The sequence below is a fragment of the Clarias gariepinus genome, chromosome 4 (genome assembly GCF_024256425.1).
Source record: "Clarias gariepinus isolate MV-2021 ecotype Netherlands chromosome 4, CGAR_prim_01v2, whole genome shotgun sequence".
NCBI lineage: Eukaryota > Metazoa > Chordata > Actinopteri > Siluriformes > Clariidae > Clarias > Clarias gariepinus.
The window spans coordinates 648,852-667,500 of record NC_071103.1 but is presented as its reverse complement, the minus strand read 5'-3'; the positions used below and the strand labels follow the sequence as shown (position 1 = coordinate 667,500).

Here is an 18,649-nt window from a genome sequence, read left to right as displayed (position 1 = left end):
AGAGAGAGAGTGAGACAGGTGTGTCTGCATGTAGAGGAGCTAATACAGAGAGAGAGTGAGACAGGTGTGTCTGCGTGTAGAGGAGCAGGTGTGGGTGTGTAGAGGAGCTGATACAGAGAGAGTAAGACAGGTGTGTCTGCATGTAGAGGAGCTGATACAGAGAGAGAGTGAGACAGGTGTCTGTGTGTAGATGAGCTGATACAAAGAGAGAGTGAGACAGGTGTCTGTGTGTAGAGGAGCTGATACAGAGAGAGAGTGAGACAGGTGTCTGTGTGTAGAGGAGCTGATAAAGAGAGAGAGTGAGACAGGTGTGTCTGCGTGTAGAGGAGCTGATACAGAGAGAGAGTGAGACAGGTGTGTCTGCGTGTAGAGGAGCTGATACAGAGAGAGAGTGAGACAGGTGTCTGTGTGTAGAGGAGCTGATATACAGAGAGAGAGTAAGACAGGTGTCTGTGTGTAGAGGAGCTGATACAGAGAGAGAGTGAGACAGGTGTCTGTGTGTAGATGAGCTGATACAGAGAGAGAGTGAGACAGGTGTCTGTGTGTAGAGGAGCTGATACAGAGAGAGAGTGAGACAGGTGTCTGTGTGTAGAGGAACTGATACAGAGAGAGAGTGAGACAGGTGTGGGTGTGTAGAGGAGCTGATACAGAGAGAGAGTGAGACAGGTGTGGGTGTGTAGAGGAGCTGATATACAGAGAGAGAGTGAGACAGGTGTCTGTGTGTAGAGGAGCTGATACAGAGAGAGAGTGAGACAGGTGTGGGTGTGTAGAGGAGCTGATACAGAGAGAGAGAGTGAGACAGGTGTCTGTGTGTAGAGGAGTTGATACAGAGAGAGAGTGAGACAGGTGTCTGTGTGTAGAGGAGCTGATACAGAGAGAGAGTGAGACAGGTGTGGGGGTGTAGAGGAGCTGATACAGAGAGAGAGTGAGACAGGTGTCTGTGTGTAGAGAAGCTGATACAGAGAGAGTGAGACAGGTGTGGGGGTGTAGAGGAGCTGATACAGAGAGAGAGTGAAACAGGTGTCTGTGTGTAGAGGAGCTGATACAGAGAGAGAGTGAGACAGGTGTCTGTGTGTAGAGGAGCTGATACAGAGAGAGAGTGAGACAGGTGTGGGTGTGTAGAGAAGCTGATACAGAGAGAGAGTGAGACAGGTGTCTGTGTGTAGAGGAGTTGATACAGAGAGAGAGTGAGACAGGTGTCTGTGTGTAGAGGAGCTGATACAGAGAGAGAGTGAGACAGGTGTGGGGGTGTAGAGGAGCTGATACAGAGAGAGAGTGAGACAGGTGTCTGTGTGTAGAGAAGCTGATACAGAGAGAGAGTGAGACAGGTGTGGGGGTGTAGAGGAGCTGATACAGAGAGAGAGTGAAACAGGTGTCTGTGTGTAGAGGAGCTGATACAGAGAGAGAGTGAGACAGGTGTGGGTGTGTAGAGAAGCTGATACAGAGAGAGAGTGAGACAGGTGTCTGTGTGTAGAGGAGTTGATACAGAGAGAGAGTGAGACAGGTGTCTGTGTGTAGAGGAGCTGATACAGAGAGAGAGTGAGACAGGTGTGGGGGTGTAGAGGAGCTGATACAGAGAGAGAGTGAGACAGGTGTCTGTGTGTAGAGAAGCTGATACAGAGAGAGAGTGAGACAGGTGTCTGTGTGTAGAGGAGCTGATACAGAGAGAGAGTGAGACAGGTGTCTGTGTGTAGAGGAGTTGATACAGAGAGAGAGTGAGACAGGTGTCTGTGTGTAGAGGAGCTGATACAGAGAGAGAGTGAGACAGGTGTGGGGGTGTAGAGGAGCTGATACAGAGAGAGAGTGAGACAGGTGTCTGTGTGTAGAGGAGCTGATACAGAGAGAGAGTGAGACAGGTGGGTGTGTAGAGGAGCTGATATACAGAGAGAGAGTGAGACAGGTGTGGGTGTGTAGAGGAGCTGATATACAGAGAGAGAGTGAGACAGGTGTCTGTGTGTAGAGGAGCTGATACAGAGAGTGAGACAGGTGTCTGTGTGTAGAGGAGCTGATACAGAGAGAGAGTGAGACAGGTGTGGGTGTGTAGAGGAGCTGATACAGAGAGAGAGTGAGACAGGTGTCTGTGTGTAGAGGAGCTGATACAGAGAGAGAGTGAGACAGGTGTGGGTGTGTAGAGGAGCTGATACAGAGAGAGAGTGAGACAGGTGTGTCTGCATGTAGAGGAGCTAATACAGAGAGAGAGTGAGACAGGTGTGTCTGCGTGTAGAGGAGCAGGTGTGGGTGTGTAGAGGAGCTGATACAGAGAGAGTAAGACAGGTGTGTCTGCATGTAGAGGAGCTGATACAGAGAGAGAGTGAGACAGGTGTCTGTGTGTAGATGAGCTGATACAAAGAGAGAGTGAGACAGGTGTCTGTGTGTAGAGGAGCTGATACAGAGAGAGAGTGAGACAGGTGTCTGTGTGTAGAGGAGCTGATAAAGAGAGAGAGTGAGACAGGTGTGTCTGCGTGTAGAGGAGCTGATACAGAGAGAGAGTGAGACAGGTGTGTCTGCGTGTAGAGGAGCTGATACAGAGAGAGAGTGAGACAGGTGTCTGTGTGTAGAGGAGCTGATATACAGAGAGAGAGTAAGACAGGTGTCTGTGTGTAGAGGAGCTGATACAGAGAGAGAGTGAGACAGGTGTCTGTGTGTAGAGGAGCTGATACAGAGAGAGAGTGAGACAGGTGTCTGTGTGTAGAGGAGCTGATACAGAGAGAGAGTGAGACAGGTGTCTGTGTGTAGATGAGCTGATACAGAGAGAGAGTGAGACAGGTGTCTGTGTGTAGAGGAGCTGATACAGAGAGAGAGTGAGACAGGTGTCTGTGTGTAGAGGAGCTGATACAGAGAGAGAGTGAGACAGGTGTGGGTGTGTAGAGGAGCTGATACAGAGAGAGAGTGAGACAGGTGTCTGTGTGTAGAGGAGCTGATACAGAGAGAGAGTGAGACAGGTGTCTGTGTGTAGAGGAGCTGATACAGAGAGAGAGTGAGACAGGTGTGGGTGTGTAGAGGAGCTGATACAGAGAGAGAGTGAGACAGGTGTCTGTGTGTAGATGAGCTGATACAGAGAGAGAGTGAGACAGGTGTCTGTGTGTAGAGGAGCTGATACAGAGAGAGAGTGAGACAGGTGTCTGTGTGTAGAGGAGCTGATACAGAGAGAGAGTGAGACAGGTGTGGGTGTGTAGAGGAGCTGATACAGAGAGAGAGTGAGACAGGTGTGTCTGCGTGTAGAGGAGCTGATACAGAGAGAGAGTGAGACAGGTGTCTGTGTGTAGAGGAGCTGATACAGAGAGAGTGAGACAGGTGTGTGTGTAGAGGAGCTGATACAGAGAGAGAGTGAGACAGGTGTGTCTGCATGTAGAGGAGCTGATACAGAGAGAGAGTGAGACAGGTGTGTCTGCGTGTAGAGGAGCAGGTGTGGGTGTGTAGAGGAGCTGATACAGAGAGAGTAAGACAGGTGTGTCTGCATGTAGAGGAGCTGATACAGAGAGAGAGTGAGACAGGTGTCTGTGTGTAGATGAGCTGATACAAAGAGAGAGTGAGACAGGTGTCTGTGTGTAGAGGAGCTGATACAGAGAGAGAGTGAGACAGGTGTCTGTGTGTAGATGAGCTGATACAGAGAGAGAGTGAGACAGGTGTCTGTGTGTAGAGGAGCTGATACAGAGAGAGAGTGAGACAGGTGTCTGTGTGTAGAGGAGCTGATACAGAGAGAGAGTGAGACAGGTGTCTGTGTGTAGAGGAGCTGATACAGAGAGAGAGTGAGACAGGTGTGGGGGTGTAGAGGAGCTGATACAGAGAGAGAGTGAGACAGGTGTGGGTGTGTAGAGGAGCTGATACAGAGAGAGAGTGAGACAGGTGTCTGTGTGTAGAGGAGCTGATACAGAGAGAGAGTGAGACAGGTGTCTGTGTGTAGAGGAGCTGATACAGAGAGAGAGTGAGACAGGTGTCTGTGTGTAGAGGAGCTGATACAGAGAGAGAGTGAGACAGGTGTCTGTGTGTAGATGAGCTGATACAGAGAGAGAGTGAGACAGGTGTGTCTGTGAGTAGAGGAGCTGTGACAGAGAGAGAGTGAGACAGGTGTGTGTGTGTAGAGGAGCTGATACAGAGAGAGAGTGAGACAGGTGTCTGTGTGTAGAGGAGCTGATACAGAGAGAGAGTGAGACAGGTGTCTGTGTGTAGAGGAGCTGATACAGAGAGAGAGTGAGACAGGTGTCTGTGTGTAGAGGAGCTGATACAGAGAGAGAGTGAGACAGGTGTGTGTGTGTAGAGGAGCTGATACAGAGAGAGAGTGAGACAGGTGTCTGTGTGTAGAGGAGCTGATACAGAGAGAGAGTGAGACAGGTGTCTGTGTGTAGATGAGCTGATACAGAGAGAGAGTGAGACAGGTGTGTCTGTGAGTAGAGGAGCTGTGACAGAGAGAGAGTGAGACAGGTGTGTGTGTGTGTAGAGGAGCTGATACAGAGAGAGAGTGAGACAGGTGTCTGTGTGTAGTGGAGCTGATACAGAGAGAGAGTGAGACAGGTGTGGGGGTGTAGAGGAGCTGATACAGAGAGAGAGTGAGACAGGTGTGGGTGTGTAGAGGAGCTGATACAGAGAGAGAGTGAGACAGGTGTCTGTGTGTAGAGGAGCTGATACAGAGAGAGAGTGAGACAGGTGTGTCTGCATGTAGAGGAGCTGATACAGAGAGAGAGTGAGACAGGTGTCTGTGTGTAGATGAGCTGATACAAAGAGAGAGTGAGACAGGTGTCTGTGTGTAGAGGAGCTGATACAGAGAGAGAGTGAGACAGGTGTCTGTGTGTAGATGAGCTGATACAGAGAGAGAGTGAGACAGGTGTCTGTGTGTAGAGGAGCTGATACAGAGAGAGAGTGAGACAGGTGTCTGTGTGTAGAGGAGCTGATACAGAGAGAGAGTGAGACAGGTGTCTGTGTGTAGATGAGTTGATACAGAGAGAGAGTGAGACAGGTTTCTGTGTGTAGATGAGTTGATACAGAGAGAGAGTGAGACAGGTGTGGGGGTGTAGAGGAGCTGATACAGAGAGAGAGTGAGACAGGTGTCTGTGTGTAGAGGAGCTGATACAGAGAGAGAGTGAGACAGGTGTCTGTGTGTAGATGAGTTGATACAGAGAGAGAGTGAGACAGGTTTCTGTGTGTAGATGAGTTGATACAGAGAGAGAGTGAGACAGGTGTGGGGGTGTAGAGGAGCTGATACAGAGAGAGAGCGAGACAGGTGTGGGTGTGTAGAGGAGCTGATACAGAGAGAGAGTGAGACAGGTGTGTCTGCGTGTAGAGGAGCAGGTGTGGGTGTGTAGAGGAGCTGATACAGAGAGAGTAAGACAGGTGTGTCTGCATGTAGAGGAGCTGATACAGAGAGAGAGTGAGACAGGTGTCTGTGTGTAGATGAGCTGATACAAAGAGAGAGTGAGACAGGTGTCTGTGTGTAGAGGAGCTGATACAGAGAGAGAGTGAGACAGGTGTCTGTGTGTAGAGGAGCTGATAAAGAGAGAGAGTGAGACAGGTGTGTCTGCGTGTAGAGGAGCTGATACAGAGAGAGAGTGAGACAGGTGTGTCTGCGTGTAGAGGAGCTGATACAGAGAGAGAGTGAGACAGGTGTCTGTGTGTAGAGGAGCTGATATACAGAGAGAGAGTAAGACAGGTGTCTGTGTGTAGAGGAGCTGATACAGAGAGAGAGTGAGACAGGTGTCTGTGTGTAGAGGAGCTGATACAGAGAGAGAGTGAGACAGGTGTCTGTGTGTAGAGGAGCTGATACAGAGAGAGAGTGAGACAGGTGTCTGTGTGTAGATGAGCTGATACAGAGAGAGAGTGAGACAGGTGTCTGTGTGTAGAGGAGCTGATACAGAGAGAGAGTGAGACAGGTGTCTGTGTGTAGAGGAGCTGATACAGAGAGAGAGTGAGACAGGTGTGGGTGTGTAGAGGAGCTGATACAGAGAGAGAGTGAGACAGGTGTCTGTGTGTAGAGGAGCTGATACAGAGAGAGAGTGAGACAGGTGTCTGTGTGTAGAGGAGCTGATACAGAGAGAGAGTGAGACAGGTGTGGGTGTGTAGAGGAGCTGATACAGAGAGAGAGTGAGACAGGTGTCTGTGTGTAGATGAGCTGATACAGAGAGAGAGTGAGACAGGTGTCTGTGTGTAGAGGAGCTGATACAGAGAGAGAGTGAGACAGGTGTCTGTGTGTAGAGGAGCTGATACAGAGAGAGAGTGAGACAGGTGTGGGTGTGTAGAGGAGCTGATACAGAGAGAGAGTGAGACAGGTGTGTCTGCGTGTAGAGGAGCTGATACAGAGAGAGAGTGAGACAGGTGTCTGTGTGTAGAGGAGCTGATACAGAGAGAGTGAGACAGGTGTGTGTGTAGAGGAGCTGATACAGAGAGAGAGTGAGACAGGTGTGTCTGCATGTAGAGGAGCTGATACAGAGAGAGAGTGAGACAGGTGTGTCTGCGTGTAGAGGAGCAGGTGTGGGTGTGTAGAGGAGCTGATACAGAGAGAGTAAGACAGGTGTGTCTGCATGTAGAGGAGCTGATACAGAGAGAGAGTGAGACAGGTGTCTGTGTGTAGATGAGCTGATACAAAGAGAGAGTGAGACAGGTGTCTGTGTGTAGAGGAGCTGATACAGAGAGAGAGTGAGACAGGTGTCTGTGTGTAGATGAGCTGATACAGAGAGAGAGTGAGACAGGTGTCTGTGTGTAGAGGAGCTGATACAGAGAGAGAGTGAGACAGGTGTCTGTGTGTAGAGGAGCTGATACAGAGAGAGAGTGAGACAGGTGTCTGTGTGTAGAGGAGCTGATACAGAGAGAGAGTGAGACAGGTGTGGGGGTGTAGAGGAGCTGATACAGAGAGAGAGTGAGACAGGTGTGGGTGTGTAGAGGAGCTGATACAGAGAGAGAGTGAGACAGGTGTCTGTGTGTAGAGGAGCTGATACAGAGAGAGAGTGAGACAGGTGTCTGTGTGTAGAGGAGCTGATACAGAGAGAGAGTGAGACAGGTGTCTGTGTGTAGAGGAGCTGATACAGAGAGAGAGTGAGACAGGTGTCTGTGTGTAGATGAGCTGATACAGAGAGAGAGTGAGACAGGTGTGTCTGTGAGTAGAGGAGCTGTGACAGAGAGAGAGTGAGACAGGTGTGTGTGTGTAGAGGAGCTGATACAGAGAGAGAGTGAGACAGGTGTCTGTGTGTAGAGGAGCTGATACAGAGAGAGAGTGAGACAGGTGTCTGTGTGTAGAGGAGCTGATACAGAGAGAGAGTGAGACAGGTGTCTGTGTGTAGAGGAGCTGATACAGAGAGAGAGTGAGACAGGTGTGTGTGTGTAGAGGAGCTGATACAGAGAGAGAGTGAGACAGGTGTCTGTGTGTAGAGGAGCTGATACAGAGAGAGAGTGAGACAGGTGTCTGTGTGTAGATGAGCTGATACAGAGAGAGAGTGAGACAGGTGTGTCTGTGAGTAGAGGAGCTGTGACAGAGAGAGAGTGAGACAGGTGTGTGTGTGTGTAGAGGAGCTGATACAGAGAGAGAGTGAGACAGGTGTCTGTGTGTAGTGGAGCTGATACAGAGAGAGAGTGAGACAGGTGTGGGGGTGTAGAGGAGCTGATACAGAGAGAGAGTGAGACAGGTGTGGGTGTGTAGAGGAGCTGATACAGAGAGAGAGTGAGACAGGTGTCTGTGTGTAGAGGAGCTGATACAGAGAGAGAGTGAGACAGGTGTGTCTGCATGTAGAGGAGCTGATACAGAGAGAGAGTGAGACAGGTGTCTGTGTGTAGATGAGCTGATACAAAGAGAGAGTGAGACAGGTGTCTGTGTGTAGAGGAGCTGATACAGAGAGAGAGTGAGACAGGTGTCTGTGTGTAGATGAGCTGATACAGAGAGAGAGTGAGACAGGTGTCTGTGTGTAGAGGAGCTGATACAGAGAGAGAGTGAGACAGGTGTCTGTGTGTAGAGGAGCTGATACAGAGAGAGAGTGAGACAGGTGTCTGTGTGTAGATGAGTTGATACAGAGAGAGAGTGAGACAGGTTTCTGTGTGTAGATGAGTTGATACAGAGAGAGAGTGAGACAGGTGTGGGGGTGTAGAGGAGCTGATACAGAGAGAGAGTGAGACAGGTGTCTGTGTGTAGAGGAGCTGATACAGAGAGAGAGTGAGACAGGTGTCTGTGTGTAGATGAGTTGATACAGAGAGAGAGTGAGACAGGTTTCTGTGTGTAGATGAGTTGATACAGAGAGAGAGTGAGACAGGTGTGGGGGTGTAGAGGAGCTGATACAGAGAGAGAGCGAGACAGGTGTGGGTGTGTAGAGGAGCTGATACAGAGAGAGAGTGAGACAGGTGTCTGTGTGTAGAGGAGCTGATACAGAGAGAGAGTGAGACAGGTGTGTGTGTGTAGAGGAGCTGATACAGAGAGAGAGTGAGACAGGTGTCTGTGTGTAGAGGAGCTGATACAGAGAGAGAGTGAGACAGGTGTCTGTGTGTAGAGGAGCTGATACAGAGAGAGAGTGAGACAGGTGTGTCTGTGAGTAGAGGAGCTGTGACAGAGAGAGAGTGAGACAGGTGTGTGTGTGTAGAGGAGCTGATACAGAGAGAGAGTGAGACAGGTGTCTGTGTGTAGTGGAGCTGATACAGAGAGAGAGTGAGACAGGTGTCTGTGTGTAGAGGAGCTGATACAGAGAGAGAGTGAGACAGGTGTCTGTGTGTAGAGGAGCTGATACAGAGAGAGAGTGAGACAGGTGTCTGTGTGTAGAGGAGCTGATACAGAGAGAGAGTGAGACAGGTGTGGGGGTGTAGAGGAGCTGATACAGAGAGAGTGTGAGACAGGTGTGGGTGTGTAGAGGAGCTGATACAGAGAGAGAGTGAGACAGGTGTCTGTGTGTAGAGGAGCTGATACAGAGAGAGAGTGAGACAGGTGTGTGTGTGTAGAGGAGCTGATACAGAGAGAGAGTGAGACAGGTGTGTGTGTGTAGAGGAGCTGATACAGAGAGAGAGTGAGACAGGTGTCTGTGTGTAGAGGAGCTGATACAGAGAGAGAGTGAGACAGGTGTCTGTGTGTAGATGAGCTGATACAGAGAGAGAGTGAGACAGGTGTGTCTGTGAGTAGAGGAGCTGTGACAGAGAGAGAGTGAGACAGGTGTGTGTGTGTAGAGGAGCTGATACAGAGAGAGAGTGAGACAGGTGTCTGTGTGTAGTGGAGCTGATACAGAGAGAGAGTGAGACAGGTGTGGGGGTGTAGAGGAGCTGATACAGAGAGAGAGTGAGACAGGTGTCTGTGTGTAGAGGAGCTGATACAGAGAGAGAGAGTGAGACAGGTGTCTGTGTGTAGAGGAGCTGATACAGAGAGAGAGTGAGACAGGTGTGGGTGTGTAGAGGAGCTGATACAGAGAGAGAGTGAGACAGGTGTCTGTGTGTAGAGGAGCTGATACAGAGAGAGAGTGAGACAGGTGTCTGTGTGTAGATGAGCTGATACAGAGAGAGAGTGAGACAGGTGTGTCTGTGAGTAGAGGAGCTGTGACAGAGAGAGAGTGAGACAGGTGTGTGTGTGTAGAGGAGCTGATACAGAGAGAGAGTGAGACAGGTGTCTGTGTGTAGAGGAGTTGATACAGAGAGAGAGTGAGACAGGTGTGGGGGTGTAGAGGAGCTGATACAGAGAGAGAGTGAGACAGGTGTCTGTGTGTAGAGGAGCTGATACAGAGAGAGAGAGTGAGACAGGTGTCTGTGTGTAGAGGAGCTGATACAGAGAGAGAGTGAGACAGGTGTGGGTGTGTAGAGGAGCTGATACAGAGAGAGAGTGAGACAGGTGTCTGTGTGTAGAGGAGCTGATACAGAGAGAGAGTGAGACAGGTGTCTGTGTGTAGATGAGCTGATACAGAGAGAGAGTGAGACAGGTGTGTCTGTGAGTAGAGGAGCTGTGACAGAGAGAGAGTGAGACAGGTGTGTGTGTGTAGAGGAGCTGATACAGAGAGAGAGTGAGACAGGTGTCTGTGTGTAGTGGAGCTGATACAGAGAGAGAGTGAGACAGGTGTGGGGGTGTAGAGGAGCTGATACAGAGAGAGAGTGAGACAGGTGTCTGTGTGTAGAGGAGCTGATACAGAGAGAGAGAGTGAGACAGGTGTCTGTGTGTAGAGGAGCTGATACAGAGAGAGAGTGAGACAGGTGTGGGTGTGTAGAGGAGCTGATACAGAGAGAGAGTGAGACAGGTGTCTGTGTGTAGAGGAGCTGATACAGAGAGAGAGTGAGACAGGTGTCTGTGTGTAGATGAACAGGACTTCCCTACCTCCAGTTTACTGAAGCGCTCGGCTCTGTAACAGGAGATCTCCGCATTAATCAGTTTGGTCAGGAGAAACTCCCGGAACACAGAACCCTGTGAGACACACAATCACAGAGGCAACCGCTAACATGCTAACACTGCTACACACTGACACTGACACACACTGTGCTACACCGTAATCCCACGTCTCTTCACTCGTTCCTCCAGTATGTGTGTTGAAGACAGTGAAGGTTCAGTGGAGGTTCGAGGCTGTTCCTCTCATCACTCACACCATAAACACGTTACTGAGAAGCTACAGAGCGTCTAAACTCCTCTGTCCTGAAGTGCTGGGAACACCTACAGTTCCAGCTTTAGCTCTGACTCTTAGTGCTGACACTGGAGACTCCTTACACTGATGTTACACACACACACACACACACACACACACACCATTACACACACACACATACACACCTCTGTAAATATAGGGGGGTTTGGAAGAGGCGGGCCGAATGGAGGCACGTCCTCCCTGGCTGTGACAGACACCTGTCAATTAAAAACACAGTTATACTTCACACACTGTTCTGTCTCTGCCACACACACACACGCACAACACACACACACGCACACACACACGCACACACAGTCACCTACCTGAAATGCCCCTCCATCCCCTCCGTCTGCCCCGTTCTCTCGTTTTACCCTCCTCACCGCGATGAAGCAGTGCAGGAAGTGTGAGCTGATGACATCACAGAGAAACGGTGTCCTGCCCTCCTGATACACCACGGCCACGATGTCATTTCCAATGTGTCGCTTCCTCTGGAGCTGAACACACATCATCACTGCACTGTGGCACTGCCCCAATAAACACACACACACCTTGTTGCTAGGGCGTGGCTAGGGCGTTAAAGCTTCTACAAGCTTTCTATGAGTGAGTGGGTGGGGCCACAAAGCTGAATTGACCAATCGTGGGTGTCTGTGAGCTCAGGTATGTGGAGGAGGGTAGGTAGAGTGAGGGTAGATGGAGTGAGGGTAGATAGAGTGAGGGTAGATCGAGTAAGGGGAGATAGAGTGAGGGTAGATAGAATAAGGGGAGATAGAGTGAGGATAGAGTAAAGGGGGGGGTAGAGTGAGGGTAGATAGAGTGAGGGTAGATAGAGTAAGGGGAGATAGAGTGAGGGTAGATAGAGTAAGGGGAGATAGAGTGAGGGTAGATAGAGTGAGGGTAGATCGAGTAAGGGGAGATAGAGTGAGGATAGAGTAAGGGGGGGTAGAGTGAGGGTAGATAGAGTGAGGGTGGATAGAGTGAGGGTAGATAGAGTGAGGGGAGATAGAGTGAGGGTAGATAGAGTGAGGGGAGATAGAGTGAGGGGAGATAGAGTAAGGGGGGTAGAGTGAGGGTAGATAGAGTGAGGGGAGATAGAGTGAGGGTAGATAGAGTAAGGGGAGATAGAGTGAGGGTAGATGGAGTGAGGGTAGATGGAGTGAGGGGAGATGGAGTGAGGGTAGATAGAGTGAGGGGAGATGGAGTGAGGGTAGATGGAGTGAGGGAAGTTGGAGTGAGGGGAGATGGAGTGAGGGTAGATAGAGTGAGGGTAGATGGAGTGAGGGGAGATGGAGTGAGGGGAGATGGAGTGAGGGGAGATAGAGTGAGGGTAGATAGAGTGAGGGTAGGTGGAGTGAGGGGAGATAGAGTGAGGGTAGATAGAGTGAGGGTAGATAGAGTGAGGGGAGATGGAGTGAGGGTGGATAGAGTGAGGGTAGATAGAGTGAGGGTAGATGGAGTGAGGGGAGATGGAGTGAGGGTGGATAGAGTGAGGGTAGATAGAGTGAGGGTAGATGGAGTGAGGGGAGATGGAGTGAGGGTAGATGGAGTGAGGGTAGATGGAGTGAGGGTAGATGGAGTGAGGGTAGATGGAGTGAGGGTAGTTGGAGTGAGGGGAGATGGAGTGAGGGTAGATAGAGTGAGGGTAGATGGAGTGAGGGGAGATGGAGTGAGGGTAGATGGAGTGAGGGTAGATAGAGTGAGGGTAGATGGAGTGAGGGTAGATGGAGTGAGGGGAGATAGAGTGAGGGGGGGTAGAGTAAGGGGGGGTAGAGTGAGGGTAGATAGAGTGAGGGTAGATAGAGTAAGGGGAGATAGAGTGAGGGTAGATAGAGTGAGGGTAGATAGAGTGAGGGTAGATGGAGTGAGGGGAGATGGAGTGAGGGTAGATAGAGTGAGGGTAGATAGAGTGAGGGTAGATAGATCTGAGTGTGTTAGCGTTCTCAAACAAATATAATAACTATAATAATTCTGTTAGTTTAGTGTTTGATGTACCTGCTGCGTGTCTCCGTCTGTAAAGGGGAGTTTAGTTGATACATGAAACATGATCTCTCGGCCGTGAAAGGAAGTAAACACCGCCTCACTTCCTGTTTGACCATGTGACACGTCCAGACCCCCTCTGAAGCTGCGCAGTGAGAGTGATCACTTCATTACACAAACTGTCAAATGGGTTAATTATTGGTGTGTGTGTGTGTGTGTGTGTGTGTGTTGTGTGTGTTGTGTGGTGTGTCACAGTGTGTATCATGCCAGTCTCTGTTGTTGGTGTGTGTGTGTGTGTGTGTGTGTTTTGGGATGTATTGTGATGTCGGTGTGCGTTGTTATGATGTGTGTGTGTGTGTGTGTGTGGGTGTGTGTGTGTGTGTGTGTTACCCGGTGAACCCTCGCAGTTTAACAGTTTGTCCCAGAATCGACAGGAAGTGTTTAAACTCCTCGCTCTCCTCATTATTACTGAGAATGTTCTCCTCTGTTAACTGTAACACACACACACACACACACACGCGCACACACACACACACACACACACACACACACACACACACACACCTGACTGCACCATTGACAAACGTGTTTTTTCTCACACACTCCACCATTAATCAGTATCAAGAGATTACTGCTGTTGTTATTAATATTAATGATAATAATTAAATTACTTGTCCTTCCTTCTGATATAAAACACCAAATTTGTAGTTCTGAGACACTCTGTGTTCATCAAATGCTGTTATCAGCTCTGGAGCCTGAAAAACACACACACACACACACACACACACACACACACACACACACACACACACACACACACACACACACACACACACAGACAGTGTAATGATGCCATAATAAATGTTCAGTAGTGAAACTTGGTGTTTGTGAGTTTCGAACTGAAGTCTGACCTTCAGGTAGCTGACCACCTCGAACCTCGACACGCTCACACTGGTACAGAGCATCTGCAGGTGGAGAGCATCACTGTCCTGAGCTCAGCTCACACTCATTATAATCATTATACATTGTCCAGCCAAAACACTGTAACACATTCTAACACTTTACAGCTCTGCCTTTTGCTTTGATTATGGATGTACCATTATTAACCACATCACAGCATTTTTTTTGTGTCCAAGATCTTGTATTGATGATGTGAGAGTTGGACCGCTGCATAAATTCTTCTCCAGCACATCCCAAAGATTCTCCCTGGGGTTAAGGTCTGGAGAAAATGATTCCTCGTGCTTCCAGACCGCTCTTTCGCACTCTGAGTCCTGGAATATGGCCGCTTCATCAGTGAAGAAGAAACCCTCCATAGATGTGATCCTCTGGTGGTTCAGTACATTCAGGTGGTCAGCTGACTTCATTTTATTGCCCCATAACGTTACTGAGTCTAGACCTGAGTAACTGATCAACCCCAGATCATAACACTGTCTCCAGAGGCTTGTACAGTGGACACTATGCATGATGGGAGCATCGCTTCATGTCCTTCCCTTCTCACCCTGACACGCCCATCACTCTGGAATAGGCTCAGTCTGGACTCATCAGGTCACATGACCTTTCTCCATCACTCCAAAGTCCAGTCTTTATGATCCCTAACAAACTAAAGCTTTTTCTTGTTAAGCCGTGCTGATAAATGTTTTTTTTTAAGGCTACACAGCTGTTTAGTCCCAGTCCCTTGAGATCTCTTTGCATTGTGTGTGTACTGTAATTCTTTTTTCATTGTTAAACATATCTGTGCGTTAGTGTTAAATAATTTCCCATCCCATTTATTCAGCATGTTTTTCTGATCACATTTCTTCCTTGAAGATGACGGGTCCCCACTATCCTTCCAGGTATAATAATGTGTTTTATTTACAGTTCTTTACCCAATGCCAATCTCCATAATTGTTTCTTTGCTTGATGCAAGACAATAATTTAACCTTTCTGAAACAGCGGAACATATTTGCCACGCCCAAAGGTGTGACATGGTTGGGTAAGAAATAAGAAGCCCCTCACTTTGTCAGTTAGGGTTAAACAGCTGAACCGTAATAATCACTGCAGTAATTATCCACTAGAAGCATCTTAACTATTCGCTCAGTTACCCCAAGGTGGTGATTTTTTTTTTTTTAACTGTTCATATTCTCATAGTTAAATTTTTCAGAATGTACAATATGCCTTTAATACCTTAGCGAGCTCTACAGCTGTAGGAAAGTTCTGGAAGAGAAAGATGGAGAAGATGGCATGCAGAGAGCACTCATTCATCCTAAAGGAAAGAGAGCAAGAAAGAGAGAGAAAGAGAGAGGGTAGATGTGTAAAGGGAAACAGTGAAGGAGAAATAAAGTGTAGGATAGAAAGGTAGATCATGAGGAAGAATTATGAGACAGAACAAGCCAGAGAAACAGGAGGAGAGGGAGATAGAGGGAGATAGGTCTGACCTGAGGATGACCCTTAGTCGGTTCTCCTCCTCCTCCAGACAGACAGAGAGAACGAGCGGCCCAAGTGAGGGATCGACTGCAGTGAACGAGTGATGGTACTGAGGGAGGTAAAGACACGCAGGAGTTACTGAGTGCAGCAGTTTAAAATCAGGGGACAAGAGGACAAGGGGACACAGCACTGATAAGTACTCCACACTACAGCAAGCACTGAAGTATCTCACTCAGTCATTATCCTCAAAGATTTAGGACAGACAGCAACATCCTGTTTTATTCCCAAAGTGCATCACTTCCTCTTGTTTATCTTTCAGGAGCATCGGTACCGCAGTGAACAGAACAACCAACCAGGACTAGGGCACCGTATAGCCAACATGACACGTGTTCTGACCCTGTGTCTGAAAAACTCCTGGTAGATTTTGGCCTCGCTGTCCCTCTCCATGATATCGTAGGTCTCAAGGCCGAACGAGGGGCTGGAGGAAGTGGGACTCGTCTCAACCCGTCTGTCCAGTGGGGGGTCAATCCAGTACCCTCCAGACTTAGGGGGCAGAATGAGAGGCAAACCGTCGCCTATCCTTAACAGCCGTGACTAACACACACAGGATAAGAGACAAACCCACAGTATAAAACTCCACACCAAACTCATCTTCTCTACTAATGGGAATGAATTTAAATATTAATTAATATTAATAATGTTAATGACGTACTTTAAAGGGTGGAGGAAACTCACAGCGCTGTTCATCTAATCTGCTGCCCTGCAGAAATAAACTGAGAAATATTTACACACATCCACACCCACACACCCACACTCACACCCACACACACATCCACACCCACACACACACATCCACACCCACACACACACACACATCCACACCCACACCCACATCCACACCCACACACCCACACTCACACACCCACACACCCACACACACACACCCACACACCCACACTCACACACACATCCACACACACACGCACTTGGAGATGCTGAAATACGAGTTATTACCTGCAGTTTTTCAATAATCTCAAACAGCTCGGTCACCTGCAGTGGCATGAGAACACACACTTTTACTTTTAAATTATTTATAAATGACATACATTTTTATCTTAACTGGTGTAGAAACAAAAACCTAACTTAATTATATGTTTAATAAACAAAAACTGAATGTATTCAATTAAATTATGTAGAAATTAAAGAAATAAACAAAAATGTTTGACTGCTCCAATCTTTAAAGTGCCTAAAGACACAGTGGCATGGAAAAGTATGTGAATTTGTATGTGAATGTGAAAAGACATGGTTTTCTGCACACATTTGTCATAAAATGTGATCTGATCTTTGCCATGTAAGTCAAAGGTATTGACAAATAAAATGTACCTATAATAATAAGACAAAACATTCTGATCTTTCATATTTTTCATGAAGCTTCTACATAGTTTCAGCTGATGTACCGATATTCTCACATTATCCTGAAGAATTATTTTATACGCTTGGGAATTCTTCTTTCCTTCTATGACTGCAGGTAGATCAGTTAAACTGTCGTCTGTCCTCATCCTCCTGGACCCCTCAGCTGCATTTGACACTGAACCACACGATTCTCTTGTCTATTCTTACAAGCTTTGGAACCTGTGGCATGGCATGGCAATTGTTTGCTTCCTACCTAAGAGATAAGATGTACCGTAGACTCATGAATACAGAAGTTGTCCTGTTCCAATGCCTTTCCTCAATGATGATTCTTCACTGTGCTCTTCGGGTCATTTTGACTGGACACCTACTTTTTGGTAGCCACAGGCTCATTTGCATAACCATAGACTGGTGAATTTCTAAAGTCTTTAAAATCACCATTTTCAGCTTGATGAAAATCAACAATTCTTGATCATTGATCCCCTGAAAGCTATTTTTGGTGAGCCATGGCTCATGTTCCTACTGTACCACTCAGCATCAGCAGTAAACTAATGACTGACCTGATCATCTGCACCTGTTTCTCACTGGATCATGCCTTAAGTTAGATGCTTTTCATGCTTGAATGATTGATATGTCACTGTGTGGCTTTACAAACAAAATATTCCTCTGAAACTGTTCAGCTACATGGACTGAACATGAGCAATAAAAAGTCCTTCAGGAAGCCTGGAGAACTCATCCTCAAGACTACATCACACATACAAAAGATTCTGGAGCTTTGGAAGTAAAATATGAAGAAATAATAGGGGACTTTCGCACAGTACCTTTTGCTGGGAGTTTTATTAAACTAGCACTAATGATACAGAAAAGATAGAGGGCATCATTTAATCAAACAAACATTTAAATGTTTTAAAGCTTTGGTGCATTTTACACTAAATGAATTCTTCAGAATCATCACTAAATGATTTATTTCCTGCATTAAAATGAACACGACACAAAACACAGCCCTGTGAGACAAGATGAATGTGTGTTCTATGACCTTCTGGTTGGAGTTTGCAGGAGTGAAGGGTTTGGACTCTTTCTGGGGAGAATCTAAAATATCCAGAATGCTGTGGGTCAGAACATCCGAGTGGCTGGAGTCAGAGAAATACAAATTATTTTGTTAAATTATATATAAAAGAAAAGTTAAAATCATAAATCTTTACTATGAACAAGTGTGTGTGTGGGAGTGTGTGTGTGTTACCTGCTTTCGGTGTCACAAATGAACCTGTCGATCCTGTAACACAGTAAAGATAACATGTGTGTGTGTATACGTGTTATCTATATGTGTTATGTTTTCTTGGTGTCTCCCCTTGGTGCTGGTGTGGAGCTGAACCCCAGGGTTGTGTCCTGAGCTCCTGCTGTACTCATTGTACACGTATGACTGCTTGACCACTACCAACTCCAACACCATTGACCTGATCTCTAATAACAATTAGACGGCCAACCTGGAGGAGATCTAGAAATCTGGAAAACTGGTGCCAGAGGAACAACCTTCTCCTGAACGTCAGCAGGACAAAGGAGCTGATCGTGGACTTTAGTACAAAGCAGGAGAGGAACTAACAGACCTCCGTCATCAACGGGAGCCCAGTGGAGAGAGTGGACAGCTTCAGATAGCTCGGTGTTCACATCACGGAGAACCTGTCAGGGTCCTGTCACATCAACGCCGGATTCTTTCTACGTCTCGGTTCCTCCACTGTACTGCTCTGGCTCTTTAACCCCGTCTCCAGGTTCTGACTGACTGCTCTTAGGTTTAATCAGAACAAAAAGTGAATGTTCTGACCGCAGGAGCAGGGTGTTCCTTAGCTCAAAAAAAGCAACAACAAGTTGCTCCTGTTGGGCTCCTGAACAAGGCCCTTAACCACAAATTACTTAGATAAAAAAAAGATATATAGATAAATAAAATGCAGGTTGCTCTGGATAATGCCAAATGCTGAAAACGTAAAATGTTTCCACCAAAGTACCAATACTTCCAACAGTTTAGTAATAACAATAAGTCCTGTACAGATGGTGTGAGATGTATGTTAATGCCAGGTGAAATGCAGAAATGAAGAGAGAGTAAAGCTGTTCTTTTTACATGATTTTGATTCTCTGAACATCACAGAAGTAACCCATTACTGCACTCTAACACCACATTACACACACTCACACACATTCATGTATACACACACACACACACACACACACACACATCATGCTCACCCTCCATATGCACCGAATGTAAAACTTCTCTTCCGGGAGAAAGACGAGTCGCTCTGAGTCTCCAT

General features: G+C 47.6%; 1 protein-coding gene across 1 annotated transcript in view; it reads right to left on the bottom strand.

Annotated features, from left to right (window-relative positions):
• rap1gapl (RAP1 GTPase activating protein-like) overlaps positions 1 to 18,649 on the bottom strand; it is a 26,256-nt gene extending 7,607 nt beyond the window's left edge. Inside the window, 15 exon segments of the mRNA XM_053493994.1 lie at positions 10,256 to 10,342; positions 10,703 to 10,774; positions 10,883 to 11,053; positions 12,549 to 12,678; positions 12,924 to 13,024; positions 13,205 to 13,288; positions 13,445 to 13,498; positions 14,697 to 14,775; positions 14,948 to 15,045; positions 15,333 to 15,530; positions 15,649 to 15,696; positions 15,951 to 15,986; positions 17,383 to 17,476; positions 17,587 to 17,619; positions 18,585 to 18,649. Coding sequence (XP_053349969.1) covers positions 10,256 to 10,342; positions 10,703 to 10,774; positions 10,883 to 11,053; positions 12,549 to 12,678; positions 12,924 to 13,024; positions 13,205 to 13,288; positions 13,445 to 13,498; positions 14,697 to 14,775; positions 14,948 to 15,045; positions 15,333 to 15,530; positions 15,649 to 15,696; positions 15,951 to 15,986; positions 17,383 to 17,476; positions 17,587 to 17,619; positions 18,585 to 18,649 — 1,350 coding nt within the window.